Genomic DNA, 19,040 nt, shown 5'->3' on the forward strand with positions numbered 1-19,040 from the left:
GTTGAGACAAATTTGATGAAAAAATACTAATATCTGATCCTTTTTTAGAGATTTTGTTAGTATTAGTATAGTATTTAGTATTTATAGCATGATGTGTAATGGATTGGTTGCAACTTTTATCTTGCAGCAACACATTCAAAGCTAATGTAGCACAAAATTTTGATCAAATTCAGTGCAATTTATTTAACATTTAATTCAAATATCAGCAGGTTACTTCAGTTTTAGTGGTGTTTATGAGTATTAGACATTCTGTGGTCATGTATTAGAGGTGTACACGGTGATGTCACTGGTCTGCGGACATCTCCACACTGTCACTTTAATTTCAGTGCAGTCCAGGGGGCAGGATCGTGAGGTTTTCCTTCTCTCGGACTCGGAGTGTTTGCACCAACCACAGCAGCAGCAGCACATTGAATGAAGTGTGTTTGCAGGCTGCTGGCCACACGGAGGACACCGTGCTGCTGGCCTGTTCAAGATGCCACAGATGTACAGTCAGAATGCATCATGTTTTTTTTAGCTGTTGAGAGGGCGGATTTGAGCCTCGCCACATTTCTCCAGTAGCCCCCTTTTTTCTCAGAAAGCTGCAGCAGGGCCTTGAGAGAAAGCAATCTCCGCCTTGATGGTATCTGGACAGCAGCAGCAACAGCGCACTGCACAGACGACTGGCAGCTCTCTGCACGGATGATAAAGAACTTGGGAAAGGAAATGGTCAAGATGGCAGCTGTGTACGGAGTGATAAAGCTGATGTGGTGGCATTAGGTGTACTATTCTCTCATTTTCTTTGGTATGCACGTCGCGGGATCGCGGCGCAGGACGCGGGCGCTTGTAAAGGAACGCTGTTTGGATTCCTCCGAAGACTCCCCGACGCCTCCTCCTATCTTTAAACCCACATTTCGCGAAATTACAGTGCATGTTGGCGAGGGTGTGGGCTGTGCACGAGAAAAGGCAATGTTTTGTTAATGCTGGTCAGCTCCGATCAGCTCCGTGTGCTGCGGATAGACGCCTTGCAGGACAGATAGACAGACACGTGCTGGAGACTGGGCTGCAGGCTGCTGGATATTTGCATACCGTGCATAGTAAATAAAGTATCCCTGAAGCCTGCACGCGACATTGATGGAATGCGACCTGAGTGATTTTATAACCCTTTGTACTGCGACCGAGATATTGCGAGTAACATGGCTGAGGCGCCGCGCGACGGCAACGAGCCTCCTTTAAACGTTGAGATCGATCCGGATTTCGAGCCCCAGAAGCGGCCACGGTCCTGCACTTGGCCCCTGCCCCGTCCGGAGTCTGGTGCGGGCAAGCCCGGGACAAATGACACTGACGTAATCCCTGAAGAAGAGGATGATGAGGGTGGCAGTACTGAGAGCAGCGACGCGCAGAAAGCCAGCGGCGGCACTGTTAAATCCCGTGCGCAGAGCGGCAGCAGCTCCATCTCCCAGCCTGTGGAGGTCCAGCGCGGCCATTGCAAGGAGGAGGCCGCCGATGGCTCGCCTTCCTCGGCGCAGACCCCCGCCGCGGCTCTCGGTGGCTCTGCCTCCCAGCAGCTGAGGAAGTCCTCCGCCCGCAGGAACGCCTGGGGCAACTACTCCTATGCAGACCTCATTACCCAAGCCATCGAGAGCTCCCCCGAGAAGAGGCTGACCTTGTCCCAAATCTATGACTGGATGGTGAGGTCTGTGCCATATTTCAAGGACAAAGGCGACAGCAATAGCTCTGCTGGCTGGAAGGTGAGCGGTGACATGCTGGTGCTGTCATCATAACAAAGACCTTACTGTGGTCATGTAAAGACACACAGCCATGTTTATGTGGAGATGGAGGAGGAGGGTGCACAAACAGATTATCTGCAGACACCACCATGTATACAGCTTTATTAGGAGGCATATTATAATTTAGATTAGGGTATATAGAACTGTGGGGCTGCCTGACAAGCCCATGGTGTAAAATGACCCAAGTTGCTGTCAAAATATGAGTACAGTGTGCTTCAAATTACACACACAATTACAAAACCAGAGCACACACCAATCCAGTAAACACAATGTAGTGTGTATGAAAGTCGAGACCCAAAACAAGCAATGCAAAGTTAATTTCACTTTCAGACAAACTGCTCACACTGCAGCACAGGGGCTTCTTCTTACAGGCTCCACCGGGGCCCTGCTTCTGTTTGATTTTAAGGATTAGTTCGGCCTGGAAAACCAATTCATCTGTCATGGAATCAAGTCTGATGAAAGCTTTGAGCTTTGCAGGATTTAGATGGAGGGGTGGTGGTGGTGGGTGGGGGGTAGAGAGAAAAAAAAACTCTGGAAATAGGTTTGTAATCCTGCACAACTGTAGGATGTGGGATGCAGGCTGATTTCCAGGGAGTTTCTTCATGAAGACATTACAGTAAGGGTCAAGATTGTGGTTTGGAGGTCAGGGTGATGATGTAATATGTTGATGGGAATGGGAGTATGAACTATAAGCAGTGTGTTGATGCTAATAACTGATTAATCTGCACAGAATCAGCTGCTTAGTTAATACAGCAGATTAGTGGCGATCAGTTTTCATTCATGTTTTAGATGCTTGTTTGCCACCAGATGTGTTCAGGGGGCTGTAGGCAGATACAGGCGTGCAGAGGAAAGGGTTAACGTGAGGGTTTCAGAAGTGCTGATATCAGCATTTCCTAGGAGATGCTTTGTAGCTGTGTGACATTCAGCAATAAGCTTAGGGTTGGCCATCTGCATGAGGGACTGTGTGCAAAAATGTCCTCAGCAGCGTGTCGAGGGTGTGACTGAGAGGTTGTAAATCCAGACCTGTCACACTTCTCCACACCACATTCAATGACAACCTTTGTGTTGCAGCTCTAGCACGAGGTTAAATCCCCCCCCCCCAGTTGTGAATCCAAACAAAATACTCAGCTCCCATACAGATGACCAGCCAGTGGCTCGACCCCCGCTGTGTGCCACACTGTCTTTTTCACGTGGCCCGGGCACAAGAATCAATCAGCTGACTATAAATTATGTAGGTCAATGTGTAGCAGTGTGAGAGAAGCTCAGTGTTTCTCTTTGGATCTGGCTCTGGCTAAACTGGCATTGCTCCAGTCCTCGCTCAGAACGAGGCTCTCTGCTCAGAGGGTGCTGCAGAGCTGCTATGGCTGTGTGGGGGAGGGGCAGGCAGGAGTTGCTCTTTGTGATTTATCTTTTATACGTCGTATGGCTCCTACTGTATCTACCTGTGCAGCATGCAGAACATTTAACACATCTCTGAAGCCTTGAAGACGCACTAATGTCCTACAGATCTTTATTTTTAAGAAGCAGGCTGGGTAGTTGCAGCTGCTGCGTGTTTCCCATCCAAAATATAACAGGAATATGTTTTATACACAGACATACAAGAGTATCAGTGATGTTATACCACAGCAAACCTCAACTACACACAATAACAGCATCACCTGTGCAGCATAACGTACTGAAATTCAACAGCTATGTAACAAAAAACTGCCTTTGTGCAGCTTATAACATATTTTCATGGCATCCATTGAAGGAATCGAATTCATTGGACGTTTTCAGGTCGTAGATTATGTTTCATTGTACTGTACTGCGTTATAACGCAAAGTGTAACTACAGTTTCGTCCACATGCTGTAACATAATACAGTCCAATAGAGCAACACTACAATTTACTGCCTCATAAATGACCACAGAGTTGAATCAAAACCACTCAGACAGACACAACCTGAATCAAAGTGTCACGGAGGTTTTATTTATTTATTGCGGGGCTGTTGTATAGGATTTCATTAGGCCGAACAGGGCAGGTGTTGATTTTATTGTTTCCACTCCCTCTTCTAATGACTTAGTTTGGAAAGGTAAAGTCTTGTACACTGTTCAGGCCAAGTTGACAATATCATGCATAAGAAAAAACATTGATAAACATACTCTTTTTCATTATGTCACCGCTCAAATCCTGTTTAAAATGGAGATGCATAACTCCAGTCTGCTGGATCGATTATTTTCATTATCAGTCAATTACAGAATTATTGCCTCGGTATATCGTCATTGTTTAGTCTGTTAAATGTAGGAAAAAAGCAAAAAATCCAGTTTCTCTGAGTCAAAAGTGACGTCTTCAGGTGTCTTTCTTTGCATGACTAACAATATAAAACAAGAAAAACAGCAAATATTCACAATTAAAAAGCTGTAACTGCAGATTTTTGTCTTTTTTTTTTGCTTGAAATCTTCTAAAAACAGTCAGTTAGCAACTAAAATAATCACCACTTATTTTTCTCTTAATCATCTAATTGATTTATGAATGAATGACTTTATTTTGAGCAAAATAAGAACAAAACATCAACAGACATGCTCACCAAGGAGTAAGAAGAAATGTACACTTATATTATCCCTCGCCCTTCTCAGTATTTATGTCTCATTTGAATAGGAAATTGTCAACAACAGTCCCAAACTTAATTACAACCATTAATATAGATGCATAAACAAGAGTCTTAGATATTAAATATACAAACCTAGATGAATAAATAAACCAATCAATTAGCATCACCCCTCATCGTCTGCATACCTCCTAAATATACTGTGTTCTTTGTAAGTGCTCTATAGTTGTGCTTCCCTTAAACTCCTCATCTATCCCATCCCATAAGTCCACCCCACACACTGAAACACACACTTTTTAAAGTTGTATGAACGTAATCTTTTTTTAGATTTAATTTTTCCCCCTCCCTGTCAAAAACATTTTTTGAATATTGGCCAGAAGTAGATTATTTCTTGCTTTGTAGATTATTTGTTTTAAATTTAACCAAGTCCCTGAATTTCAATGTATGTGACTTTAAAACAGTGTGATCGCGTGCTCCCTAAAATCCTAATGGATAGGATGCGGTAAAATGAGCCATTTGTTTTGGCTTGAATTAGCAGATAGTAGGGCTGGGAGATACAACGACTCTGTACAATATATCGATATTTTTTCAAGCAAGATATAAATTTTGATAACAGTTTGTATCAATATAGGGTCAAGTTGTGTTACGTGACACATACCAGTGTGTATTTCTCCTCTCTCACATTCTCAACACAGCTCCGCCCCACTCATTCATTCACAAGTCCTCCAGCAACACTTTTTTAGAGCTGTAGCCTGACGTGCACCTCCCCAGAAACGTCACTACATGTTGCGGCGACGCAGACCTACTGTCTATTTCTGAGAGTTGAAACCATTTCCCTCAGTGGAAACAAAGCTTTTATTTACTTTAATTTCACAGATAAGAAACAAATATTGGTGAAGACAATAAAGCCTCCACAAAAATAGCATTTTAAGTCTTGTGTGTGATTTATCCTGGCTTCATATGAGCAGAGGAAATCTCTGCTATTTGGTAGGCTAATTTATACAATGTAAAATGCCATAGGCTTGTGCTAATAACGTTAGCATGTTATATTTGTTTGGAAAACATGTTTAGTATAAGACAGTTGGTTTGTTGGTGACCTTTGTGAGTTGTAATGGAGCTGAATTTTGTAACTTTACCTTTGTTAAATGTTGCTGTTGTCCCCGGTTTCACATGAGTAGAAGAAAAGTCCGCTAGCCGCTAGGCTAATTTATACAATGTAAAATGCCATAGGGTGGTGCTAAAAACATTAGCATATTGTATTTGTGGGTAAAATGTGTCCAGATAAAGACAAGTGCTTTGTCTGTGGATGCTGCAAGTTATAGTGAAGCTGATTTGTGTACTTGTGTTTGACATTGTCGCTATAGATACAGTTGGCAATGACGGGAATGCCCACAAACGTCACATCCGGTTAGAGCCGAGGGGGAAAACAAACCGGTCTCTGCCATTAGCCACAATGCCGAAGAGTTGCTGTGTGCCCTTTTGCACCGCAAATAAACAAAAAAATCACCAATTTACCACATTTTACCAAATAATAAAATGGAACCACAAAGGAGGACAAAATGGCTTCAGGCTGTCAAAAGAGAGCTTTTAGTTTTGCACAGAAACAGGCAATAGAAATGTCCTTCAGAGGACTATATTTTATTTTATACTTGGAGTAAATTTCAGAGCCAGCACTTTTTTTTTTTTTTACATATACCGTACTCAGTAAAGAACTTTAATCAGTACTTCAACTTCTACCAGACTTTTGTACACAAGTATCTGTACTTCTACTTAGGTACTGAATGTGTACTTTTGTATGTGTTGCGAGGAAATCTACACAAATTACAAATGTAGTACAAAGTTCACTAGCGTTTAAACAATAAATCTAATATTCCTGATACCCCTGACATAGTCTACAATTGTTTGGAAAGGGTTAACATTACATTAAACTTACCTGAAATGAAGTGCTGACTGCAGACATACACATGTTTTGTTGTTGGGTCCCATAATCTGCCAAACTCGTCCTCTCTTCTGACAGCCTGAAGCCATTTCGTCCTCCTTTGTGGTTCCATTTTATTATTTGGTAAAATGTAAAACTTTAATTGGTGATTTTCTTGTTTGTTTATTTGCGGTGCAAAAGGGCACACAGCAACTCTTCGGCATTGTGGCTAATGGCAGAGACCGGTTTGTTTTCCCCCTCGGCTCTAACCGGATGTGACGTTTGTGGGCGTTCCGTCATTGCCGACTGTATCTATTAAGCCATGTTAAGTGTGTGTTTTGGGTGTGTTTTTTGAATCAGTTAAACTTCACAGCACTTCACCTGCCGCCAACTCGTGTTCTGGAGGTGTAACTGCAGAGTAAGACAGACACACCACCACACAAGTATAAATGTACTATATCCTGCACTGTAACTCACAGGAATAACAGACAAAGCACTTGTCTTTATCTGGACACATTTTCCCCACAAATGCAACATGCTAATGTTGTTAGCATAAGTCTATGGCATTTTACATTGTGTAAACTAGCCAAACGATAAGCAGAGATTTCCTCTGCTCATATGAAGCCAGGATAAATCACACAAGACTTAAAATGCTATTCTTGTGGAGGCTTTATTGTCTTCACAATTTTTTTGTTTCTTATCTGTGAAATACAAGCAAATAGAAGTTTCATTTCCACTGAGGGAAATTGTTTCAGCCTACAAAAATAGACAGGCGATCTACATCGCTGCAACATGTAGTTACATTTCTGGGAAGGTGCCTGTCAGGCTACGCCGTCTATTCAACGCAGAAGTATGAATTCTGCCTAACTACCTTCAGTCACAGTAACACTGATGTTGGTGGAATCAGTCTGTTTAGGCTCAGAGATGTGTCCTTAGCATGCAAAGTGAGTTCACATTTGCATCCTTGCAGCATCACTTTGGGTTTTCCTAAACTGTTCCTATAACCTTGTTTCTGGGCGTTTATGCAGATTTTCAGCCAAATTGAAAAGGAGAAATCTCCCACACAAGACTAAAAACATCCATATTTTATCCACTCACAGGTGCAGGCGAAGAAAACATGAAATCAAAAACAAAGTCTGCACACTGGGAGTTGCTCCCACTGTGTGTTTTGTTAACACCTGCACTGCTGTGACATTTGGAGCGCTGTCTTCATCTTCTTGGCAGTCCTCATCAAACAATCAGAGATTTATCTACTTTTAATTACCAACCCAGCCTTGTGGTTATAAACCCAGCTAATGGAAATGGACGCATTCCAGCCAGTGAGGAAATGTAGATTTTAAGCCAGGCATTGAAGCGAGTTCAGTTAAAGGTGAAGTCTGAAGGTATTCTATTGTTTTCTTTTCATCAACAAATCCCATGAAATCACCAAAACCAGAAATGAATCAACTCTACTAACAAGTATATTCTGTGTATCCAAAGCCTCATATATGTTCTTCCTGTGTGCCGTAGAGCTCCATTGTTGTCAAAAACTATTAATATCACATCAATGATCCACACTGTTGCACTGGCTGACATGTTCAGTCTTTAGGAAGAACATGGGCACTGTAGTTTATTTTGAGTTTATCTGAAATACACCATCCTACTTATTTCATGGTTGAAATTAGTCCCCAGCAAACTGCAACTACCAGCAGCTGGTTAGCTTAACCAAGCTAACTAAAAAATGGAAATGACCAGCTTGGATCTGTCCACACCATGCCATTTTTGAGTAATATTTGCTCTTATGGGAAATTACTGGAACTTTTCTGAAAATAATTCTGTATTTTTTAAGTGCTTTTAAAAGACTAGTTCGAAATATTGGTGGAAAAACTGCCAGCAGCCGTTTATCTTAGCCTAGCTAACTAAAACATTGGAAACAGGGAAACAGCTTGGCTCTGTCCACAATGTGTAATTTTTTGAGTAATATTTTCTAAAAACAAGGCTTAGCTTTTTTAGAAAATCACTAAGCCTTTTCTAAAGGTAATTTTGTATCTTTTAACTGTTTTGAAAAGACTTGTTTGACATTTTGGTGGGAAAACTGCCAGCAGCCGGTTAGCTTAGCCTAGCTAGCTAAATAACTGGAAACAACTAGCTGGGCTCTGTCCACACCGTGTCATTTTTTGAGTGATGTATACTGAAAACTACAAGGCCCAGCTCTTTTAGGAAATTAATGAGCCTTTTCAAAAAAAATATGAAGTGTGTTTGATCTGGTTTTTTTTTTGTTTGTTTTTTTTTTAACTTTTTATTTATGAGTATTTTTTACAATGTCAGGAATAAACAAAACACAATACAGAACGAACATATGACGTCATGGGATGAATAGCAATTCAATGCAAATATTAGCATCTTTACAATGTAATGTCACACAGAACAGTCGTTATTAAGTATCGGCCTCATTGGCTAAATAAATACACCATTTTTCCAGTTCTTTTTGGAGTTCTATGGAGTGGGTCATCTGTTCTAGGAGATGTAGGCGTTTAACAATACTAACAAAAAGGCCTGCAGTAGGACTGTTTTTTTGGAGCCAACATATGACCAAAATAAAGAGATGTAAATGTTTGATCTGTTTTTAAAAGAATAGTTTAACATTTGTCAGCACAACTGCCAACAGCTGGTTAGCTTAGCCTAGCTTGCTCAAAAACTGGAAACACCTTGGCTCTGTCCAGAACATGTCATTTTACTCTTTGTATGGATTTAAATAACAAGACATACCATGAGAGACCCAGGCTAGCTGTTTTTAGTCTTTATGCTAAAAGCTAGCTGGCTACTGGCTCTACGTTAATATTTACTGTACATACATGACAGTGGTATTGTCTGTCTCATCTATTACAGCACTTTTTTCCCAAAATGTTAAACTTTCTTTAAAGATATATCGTCTTAAGTAGGAACAAATGATCTTGGGGTGACAGTGTCTGAAATTATTGAGATGGACTAGCACACTGTTGATTTTGGTCTTTTAATGGGATTTGTTGACAAGTAAAAAAAGGGAGAAACAGTTCAATTTTAACCTAATTAGGAGATCAGTGGTTAATTCTGAGTGATCAGCAGAAGCCACCAACTTTTCCAGCTAACTTATGGTGGAAGGAAATGAGAAAGAAAAGATCAATGTAATAACTAAAGTTTTGTGAGAGTCATATGTGCTTTGTTGTTGTAAGTGATGAAAGTGTTTGCCAGTTCAGCTAATCCTTTAATTGGCTTGAAGCGAGGGCTTTGCTGGATGTTTGATGTCAGCAGGTCATTGACTCATTGCATTCAGAGCAAAACTGTGGCCAAGGCTTGTTTGTGATCTCTCAGTCATCACAAAGCTGGAGAGCATCTTCCCTCACAGCTGCGTTTTATAGGATCCATGCGTTGAGCTTCTTTAGTGTTTGATTAGTTTAATCTTCTGATAGATGGATTTAAATAGGACCTCGGTTTACTCAACTTAATTCAAGCTTAAGAGAATTATGCTGGACCCTCTCCTGGTGAACTTGGCCTTTGGGCTGCAGAGATCACTGCAGAGTTTTCTTCTTCTGTTACTGCAGTGTGACTTGGTGCAGGCCGGTCGTCAGCAGGCTCCAGCTGTTTAATTTTGTACATGGTTGGGAACATCTCTGGGGAAATCCTGTAGACCTTTCTGAGCAGCCAGAAATAGGTCACAGTATGAGGTGCAAAGTAGAAGTGTTTCTTAGAATACACTGCAGCATTTACAGCACTTGGTTTTAATAGTTAAGTATCAAAAACCTTGATTTTTCTGTTGTGGCAGGCCCAAAGCATGAGAAGTTAAAATGATTAATTTTCTACCTTTAGTGCTGATGTTGCCAAATTTTGTGAGCATTTTTACACACACGCAATTTAATTACATTGTAGTGTCAAATGTGTTTTATTTGAGCATGTCGACACCACATAAATGATCGAGTATTGTATCTAAATACACATACATGCAGTTTGATCGTAATACGCTCTTGTTACTTTTTTTAACATATACTGAACAGTAATAACTGAGAAAACACATACAAATGTAATACAATAAAACGAAAATAAAAATACAGTAAAATAATAATAATAATAATAGTAATAATAATAATAATAATAATTAAAAAAGCCAGCCCTACCCTTCCGTCACAATGCCAATTTTAGGTCACAGAAGATAATGAGTGAGAGGTGACCAAACCTGATCAAAATATGGAAGTTTGTCTATAAGAGTGTATCTTATTCTTTCAAGGTGAGGTGTATTCCTAAGGTCACTAAGCCACATCTTTGCTGTGGGGACTTCTTTCTTTTTCCGATTCAATAGTGAGACTAGGATAGGAAACATTGCCAAGAGTTGCTTAATTTTCTGATGTCATCAGACATTCCTAGAATAATGAGTGGTTCTGGTTCTAGCTGAATTTGAAGTATTTACAATATTCATAGTGGCATGTCTCAGAGAAAAAGTGAACACAGCTACATTTTTTAGACAAAGCTAATATAAAGCTAAGTCATCGTCAGACGATAGCTGAGTTCAAAGCACTTCCGCAAATGCATTCCACATGGACTATTTACCTCCCGTTAAAGATTATTGGTCAATACTACTCAGGCTACAAGCGGAAATTCAGCACACTTCAGATACCAAAATCTTGTCCCATTGTCTACAGGTTCTTCATACCTATACAGACTTCTGTTTACAGAGATTTTATTAACATCAGATTTATTGGCCGATTATGTTTTAGGATTTGGCTCTGGTTTCTATTATCTTGTACCAGCTCTACAGGAAGAACTTGCGCTAAGCAGCTTCTAATTATTTTTATCCATTTTAATTGCAGAATTCCATCCGACACAATCTGTCCCTCCACAGTCGCTTTGTGAAAGTCCAGAATGAAGGAACAGGAAAAAGCTCCTGGTGGATGGTCAACCCAGAAGGTGGGAAAGGAGGCAAAGCTCCCCGCCGACGGGCCGTATCGATGGATAACAGCAAGTACATCAAGGGAGCCCGAGGACGTGCCACCAAGAAGAAAGCCTCACTGCAGGCAGCTCAAGACGGTAGCTCAGAGAGCTCCTCCAGCCTCTCCAAATGGACAGGAAGTCCCACCTCCCGCAGCAGTGATGAGCTGGACGCCTGGACAGACTTCCGCTCCCGGACCAATTCCAACGCCAGCACACTCAGCGGTCGACTGTCCCCGATCCTGGCCAACCTGGAGCTGGATGAGGTGCCTGATGACGACTCGCCCCTCTCCCCAATGTTGTACTCCAGTCCCAGCAGCATGTCCCCGTCCACAGGGCCCACAGGGCTCTCTGACCTGGCAGGTACCATGAACCTTAACGACGGGCTCTCTGACAACCTGATGGACGACCTTTTGGACAATATCAGCCTGACAGCATCCCAGCAGCCTCCTCCTGGAGAGGAAGACAACGGAGCCAACGGTCAGGGGAGCTCAGTGTTTACCTTCAGCTGTTCAGGCAGCAGTCTGGGTAGCCCCTCTGGCAGCTACGGGCCTAACCCTCTTTTCAGCCCGCCGTCCATCACAAGCCTGCGGCAGTCGCCCATGCAGACCATCCAGGAGAACAAGCAGACCACCTTCTCCTGCGTCTCGCATTTCAGCGACCATCAAACCCTGCAGGATCTGCTCAGCCTGGACTCCCACAGCCACAGCAACGTCATGCTCACCCAGTCTGACCCGCTGATGTCACAGGCCAGCACCGCCATCGCCCTGCAGAACTCCCGCCGCAACGCCATGCTGCTCCGCAAAGACCACATGTTGGTGAACCACACCAGTGTGGGTGAGGCCCAAAGCTCTTCAGTGCCTGGTTGGCAAGCTGGCTTGTCAACCTCTGACAAAGACGCCGGTCTCTCCGACGCCAAGCAGCCGCACCTGAAGTCTCCCAGCAAGAACGCCTCTATGCAGCTCGGCTCTGGCTTGTCCGGCCAGGACCGCTTTCCCGCTGATCTGGACCTCGATGTGTTCAACGGCAGTCTTGAGTGTGACATGGACTCCATCATCCGCAATGAACTGATGGACGCAGACTGCCTGGACCTCAGCTTCGACTCTCGCCTCACATCCGCCCAAAACGCCAACAGGAATTCAGGAAGCTTCTCCAGCTCAAAACAGACCTCCCCTCACAGCTGGGTCCCGAGCTGAGAAGCTCTGTCAAAGCTCAGCATGGGCAGAAAAAGAAGTGGGGGAAAATGTAAATTGGGGTTCATTGTCCTGCGTTGTGAAACTAGAGGGAAGAACGTCTGTAAATGTGTATTCATGTAGTATTTTTTCCATTATTTTCAATGTGAGGCATTAAGTTTGGTACTGTATTTTAAGTGTCTGAGACCCACAATGGTGTCTTCACAGAGGAGGAGGAAAAAAAATCTTTAAAAAGACCAATACCTGGGCGGTGTAAACAACAGTATTGACTGGAGTGGAAGTACAGGACGTTTTGTTAAAACTATATGAAAAGCATCAACTCGTGTTAGTCTCAGGGAATCACTCATGCAGTATCACAAACGTGATACATGAAACTGAAGAAGAATTGTTTTCACCCTGCTTTCTCTCCTCTTTCACACCCTTTCATACCTAAACCGACATTTTTGCCAAACCAGCTGTCAGCCTGTTGTGAGTGACAGCGTGTTTACAGAAAAAAGCTGCAGAGAATGTTACATTATTACGTTCCAGTGGAGGATACTTGACAAGCTTTTTTTTATTTTAAAGTTTCTTTGAGAGACGTAGCCTAAACGGACTAAAAGATTTAAAAAGTGTTAATGAAAAGCTTTTTTCTTTTTGTCCCATTGATGCACAGAGTCACGCACCAAATATCAATCTGTAGAGGTTAATATGTTATCAAGATGTGAACTGATCTACATTGTGTGGTTTTTGTATGTAATGTTTTATTTTTATTTAGCGAGTTTTACCCTGTGATTTTAGTGACATTACTGTGAATTCTGTTCCTTCTAAAGAGGTGCATTACTGAAGTCTTGATAATATGGTGTTTCTGCTGCAGATCCCTTTTCACCATCTTCCCTCCTCCTCTTCCTCCTCTTCCACTTACTGCAATATTGGAAGTACTGCTCAGTATACAGAGTTTAGGACAGACTTAAGGACTGTGTTTAGCAAGAAACTCTAGCTCTAGTCGACACCATTTACATTAGCAAACACGTATTTGGATTAAAGTAACCACACTTAGAGACTCCATAGCACTCAGCTACAATATTTTGGTGTTTGTTAATTTGAAGGAGTTCTTGGTGCTATAAATAAGACGATAGCAGGGAGTGGCTGCAGATGGAGCAGCATTTGTAGCCTCCCCTTTGTTATCAGCACTATAGCAGGTGCTGGGTCAAATGTGTTTCCAACCCTGTGAGAGGAGGTCGTATAGTATCTTAGAGCCATTTTTGCCATTTGAGAAAGAAACAACCACAGTATTTTAAATATTGCCAAAATATTTCTGCATTTAAATAAGTGGAAATAAGAGGATATATAGTGTATGAATATTAGGAACCAGTGCTATAAGGGCAAAAAAAAAAAAAAAAAAAAAAACCATCAACATCAGCACAGTTTTTGTAGGAACGGCAGGATGAACTTTTCTTAGTTTACATTTTTCATCAGCTGGAAACTGTCAATTTTCACTGAATTTGTCATGTTGAATGAAATTTTATTTATTTTATTTTCCATGTGTAAATATTTTGTGCTTTTCCATGTGACATGTGGTCGAGCTGAGTAAAAGCACTTTTGTTTAAATGGTCCGCTCAACATTTTGGCCACCTCAATCGGGTATTGATCAAACGGCAAATAGTGTCCTCCATTTGGAGTTATTGAGAAAATCTAAATGTTACATCCTGTTGATTTTAAAGGGACAGTTCACCCCAAAATCAAGAATACATTTCCTTTTACCTGTAGTCCCTCCAGGATTTCATAGGCTTTTTCATTTATTAATTTTCTGTAATCGCTTATCCTGTTGGGGGTCGTGGGGGGGCTGGAGCCTATCCCAGCTGACACTGGACGAGAGGCGGGGTTCACCCTGGACAGGTCACCAGACTATCACAGGGCTGACACATAGAGACAGGCAACCATTCACGCTTACATTCACACAAGTCAACCTAACCTGCATGTCTTTGGACTGTGGGAGGAAGCCCACACTGACACAGGGAGAACATGCAAACTCCACACAGAAGGGCTCCCCCACCCAGGGTTTGAACCCTGGGCTGTTTTGGGGATTGTTGCGCCCTAAGATGTCTGATTACACGGCAGCTTTTCTAAAAAGATTGTTATGCGTGTTACAATGTTTTTAGGCAGCTTTACAATTAAATTACAGGGCAAGTGAAAATTGCGAACACATTAGCAATACTATCTTGGATTTGGAGCCTTATAATGAGCAGTTAGTGTTTCCCTCAGGATTAGGATCTATTTGTGATGGTAGGAGGGGCAACAGCTGATCGCCACCATCAGTTTGTTGCAGCGCTGAAGGACCGTCTCCGTGAGCCGCTCTCCTCCTGCTCTCTCTGCCTGGTTTACACGAGCTAACACAGCAGCAGCAGCTAACATTCAAAACTGAGCCATAACACTGTCCCAACAATCTCACACTGACACCGAAACGGCTTGACTCTGTCGTTAAACCTGTTACTAACCGTTGAGTAACGTTAGCCGTATGATGCTAATAATTAGATTGTCGTTGTGTGTGATAGTCTCAGACGCAGAGCTCACACTCACGCAGCAGCAGTCTAATGATAGACAGAGCTGGGCAAGGAGGGGCTGCGCATTAGCTACTGCCCTGAAGGAAGTGTGCATTTACTCATGAACAAGAGGTTCATGCTTGTTACAGTGTGAGATGTCAATATTAATGCTGTCCTCCTCGGCTGAGCTGCAACGTTAGCTAGCTCAGTGGTGCTAGTTGCGCTAGCAGTAGATGCACGCTGCCTTCTGAGTGGTGATTCGGTTGACAGGTGTAGTTCAGTAGAAGGAAAATAGTTCCTGCATGAAACTGCTCACAACAAGGTCTATGGATTATCTTGAGTAACCAGTTCATGACTTCTTGAAAGAGACATTGCTGTTGATTTTTTTCAAATGTAATTTTTTGGCGCTATGAGCACCACAAGCTGAGTGCCATCTAGTTCCATTATATTGGAGAGAAGGCGGACATCTCTATGGTCAATACCTCCAACACTCAGCAACTCATACCAAAATAATCTAGACTGATAAATAGCACTACAGGTAAGAAGGAAAATATATAATTTTAATTTTAGGTGAACCGTTCCTTTAACTGAGATATTTAATCCCATTTGCTTATTATTTGATTTTACAAAAACACTCTGCACAGCTGTGCTTCCAAATATTTTTCGTAGCTTCACATGGATGATTTCACACTGACTCTAAGCTTAATTTTTTTCCTACATTAATTTTGAGTAACTCTCACTGCCAATATTAAACTCCATTTCTTCCTATTGCTCCTACAAAACAAAAAGAGACATCAAGTTGACATTGCCAGTTGTAATTCCAGCTCCTATCTTGGCTGTATCAGAGATGGTGCATGTAAATAAAGCTTAAAGAACCACTGAAAACCTGAGTTTGTTTGATCTACCTTTGTTTTATTTCTGTCTCTAGAGGAATCGCACAGCTGCAGACTTTGACTCTGCAGACACCAAGAAGCCGATTTGCTATTGGATAATCACATCATGAGCTATGAACCAATCACACACTGTATCCAGGAGGAACGGACCTGCTGAGATTAGGTCAAGGTTTTTGAGTGCATGATTGTTGAGGTAGGTGCTGCTCAACAACTGGTGCTGAACTTCATTTCTACATAATGTACTTCATGTTACAAATCATAGTTTAAATGGTGAGTGTCTAAAACACCCAACAGCATTGACATCATAGTCTGACAGAAGCACTCCAGTGTAACGTTAGAGCCCTCTACAGATCAAATGCAGGCACTGAGGACAGGAAATGGGAGAGGAAGCCTGTCTGCATGGATGTTTGTCTCCATGGATACAACACAACAAGTCAGCATGTGGAGGCAGAGATTTGGCAGTACTTAAGGAAGTGTGTGTTTTTTCTGTGTTTGAAATGTTTGGATTTCCCAGCATCTCAAAGTGTTCATCCTGAGCCATGTGTGACGTATACAGAGTTTCCTCCTCTGTTAAAGTGGAGCAGATGGAGGCAGATCTGTCGCGTCAACTCTCCGCGCTCAGGGCGGAGATTGAGGAGAGTGGAGTTCCTCAAGAAGCAGTACCCTCCAGATGTTACAGGTGTGGAAGCTTGGATAATGGTGTTGATTATTTGTCAGTGTGTCAGGTAACAGTTGCAACTGATTCTTAGTGTTTGTTTTGAACTTTTTAGGTTGCCAGGTAGGTGGAACTTGAAGCTCCCATCCACTCTCAAATTTAATTTGCTTATTGGATGTTTGAGCCTCACTGTGCAGAATGATGTGCAGAGTTTGACACAGAGGACTTTTTTCAATTCATGTTTAAGTGAAAGTTTCTCTGTGCTCACAGGATGAGTTTGTGACATCACAACTAGTCTGGAAGATGGCTGTGGTCCAATAAGTAAGCAAGTGTGATGTTTTTGTTTTTGTGGAAAAACCATCAGACAAATTATTTTTCTGAGCAGGTTATTTTGTGTATGTCTGAAAACATGTCTAGAGTGGTGCTTTAATGTCTGTTTAGACTGACAGGTAAGTGGGTATTAAAATAAGTGAAGACGTGATTTACGGACAATAATTAGAATTAAATGTGGAATATTTTACTATTTTTCAAAATGTTTTAGGCACCAGTTTCACCAGTCTGATTTGTGATTGATATGATAATTCCTTAAATTTTAGCATGCTAAAGTTAGCATTCAAACACACTTAATCAATATGGTACTGCATAGAGTGCTGCAGGGATGACGCTTATTTTGTAGGCCAACATGGAAAGTAACTTGCCTGCTTCACTTGTCAAAAAGCCAACAGGTTTTTTCCATTCAGTTCAGGATTATGGCAGAAAATAAGCCCTCTGGCGAACAAACTTTTATGAAACATGCCTGTTTTGTTCAGCAAGATGATTTTAATTTGATTTCTAAAAACATTTTGAAGTAGAAGATAATCCTCAGGGGGAAATTGAGTTTTTTCCCACTCTGTTGTCATGTAAACACAGGCCCTTAATACACACACGCACAAACAGGACCTATACATGCATTTGGTGGGGTGTTGTTAGGTTGGGGTGGCTGCCTTGGTCAGCCGCCCCACGTGTTGAGGGACTGGGGGCCTTGCTCGGTGCCCAGGAGGCGAGCTGGCACCTCTACAGCTACCAGTCGCTCCATACTTGGTTGACCTAACACTTCCCAGACCAAGTCCCTATGGACTGACCTACTGCTGCCCAAGGCTAACATTAGGCTGGAAACAAAGTCCACTGTGGTTCCATGACGTCAGCATCACCACCACAAGGAGACTGTACAGACATGTTCGGCGGGATAAAGTTCTGTAGTGTCATTAAGCCTTTTTTAAGACATCTGAAAGCTTCAAAATCCACAAGTGGGGTCATTACTGCTAACTCATTCCTGGGTTTCATTATTTTCTGCATGCGCCACTCCACACTTAGCAGTTGGGTGAAATTTTCCTCGAGGGCTTTCTACCAGAAAAAGTTTTCTTGGTTAAAGTTGGGAAAAACAGTTGTGACTTGGGTTAAGATGAATAAATTTCTGTCAGAGAGGGCTTTCCTGGAGAGAGCTTACAAGGAAAACTTCTATTATGTGCCTATACCTGCTAAACATTAGCATGCTATCATGCTGTCATTAGCATTTAGCTCATAGTGCTGCTGTTTTGAGCTGCTAACGTTGTAGATTTTTAAAGTGAGTCCATACAGTATTTTTTTTAGACACAGGCCACTGTTGCCAAGATATCAGTAATGCTAAAATATTAACACAAGTAGAATAAAATCAAACTGATCCAGTAATGTCACATCATGCTAACAATAGCTACCGTCAGCTCCTGGTACCAGACAGAGGGCTAAAATCTCTCAGTGAGTGTTTCATTGAGCAAAGGTGCATTTTACTGCTTATGAACACAACTTTTGTATATGTATTAAGCCTTCTTTCATCATAGTGTTGCTTTCACTGCTGTTTGGCCAAGAGCTATTTCTGTTGAATTAATTTCCAGCTTTGTTTCAGTTCGGTTCTGCCTCCAAAAGATATTTCCTTCTTCCGTGTGGAGAGGGAACACGCACTGAGGAGAGGGCTTCAGGTGAGGCTGAAAAATTCATCTTATATCTCTATCAATTAATTTGTCAGTTACAAGGGCTGTAGAAACTTTAGGGCCGCCTCTGGATAATATTTAAAGGTAACTTTAAAGATCAACCTGCACTTGATTTGACTAATATTTCCCGGGGCTTCACTCTCCTTCTGGTTGCAGGTGGCTGAAGCTTTGCCACTTCAGTCTCAGGCAGACGTCATGCAGAGAGAGCTGGATAGCTGTTTGAGCCTCGAGTACACTCCTGACAGTCTGCCCCCACTGCTGCACCAGGTGAACACAGTCCTGTTAATGTGCAGTAGAAGTGAATGGAAACGAGAGAAAGATCATTTAAAGCAATATTTCTCCACAGTTCTACACCGACAGATCGTATCACCTGGCTCAGATCAAATATCTGCTCATGCTGAGATGGAGAAGATTCTGCCGCCACACCAGCGTCATTGAAACGCTTTATCCTCATTACAAGGTGACAAAATAAGTCTCATTTTGCCAGCACTTAAAAATGACACATCATGACAGGAGGGTTTCTTCTTGCAGCTTATTATCCTTACAGTTCAGTTTCTGCTGCTGCA

At 42.1% G+C, this 19,040-nt stretch overlaps 2 protein-coding genes across 4 annotated transcripts in view; both read left to right on the plus strand.

The window, feature by feature from the left end:
• The first annotated feature begins 348 nt into the window (after positions 1–348).
• On the plus strand, positions 349–15,803 carry foxo3a (forkhead box O3A). The gene is made up of 2 exons (XM_049596955.1): positions 349–1,727; positions 11,091–15,803. The coding sequence occupies exons 1-2, from the start codon at positions 1,173–1,175 to the stop codon at positions 12,402–12,404; spliced, it is 1,869 nt and encodes a 622-aa protein (XP_049452912.1). The 5' UTR covers positions 349–1,172; the 3' UTR covers positions 12,405–15,803.
• Positions 15,804–16,260: 457 nt separating this feature from the next.
• Positions 16,261–19,040, plus strand: part of si:ch73-242m19.1 (uncharacterized) — a 37,514-nt gene continuing 34,734 nt past the window's right edge. For all 3 annotated transcript variants that reach the window (XM_049596818.1, XM_049596820.1, XM_049596819.1), the window contains exons 1-4: positions 16,261–16,492; positions 18,390–18,462; positions 18,631–18,741; positions 18,821–18,934. In XM_049596818.1, the coding sequence (XP_049452775.1) occupies positions 16,353–16,492; positions 18,390–18,462; positions 18,631–18,741; positions 18,821–18,934 (438 nt within the window). In that variant the 5' untranslated portion in view covers positions 16,261–16,352. The remainder of the gene's footprint in view (positions 16,493–18,389; positions 18,463–18,630; positions 18,742–18,820; positions 18,935–19,040) is intronic.

The sequence above is a fragment of the Epinephelus fuscoguttatus genome, linkage group LG14, assembly GCF_011397635.1.
Source record: "Epinephelus fuscoguttatus linkage group LG14, E.fuscoguttatus.final_Chr_v1".
NCBI classification, from domain to species: domain Eukaryota; kingdom Metazoa; phylum Chordata; class Actinopteri; order Perciformes; family Serranidae; genus Epinephelus; species Epinephelus fuscoguttatus.

What these genes read in the sequence shown, in the direction of transcription:
- foxo3a (XM_049596955.1), top strand. Translation starts at nt 1,173, where the DNA reads ATGGCTGAGGCGCCGCGCGACGGCAACGAGCCTCCTTTAAACGTTGAG. An exon ending in ATAGCTCTGCTGGCTGGAAG is followed by an intron (nt 1,728 to 11,090) that starts GTGAGCGGTGAC and finishes TTTTAATTGCAG; the next exon opens with AATTCCATCCGACACAATCT.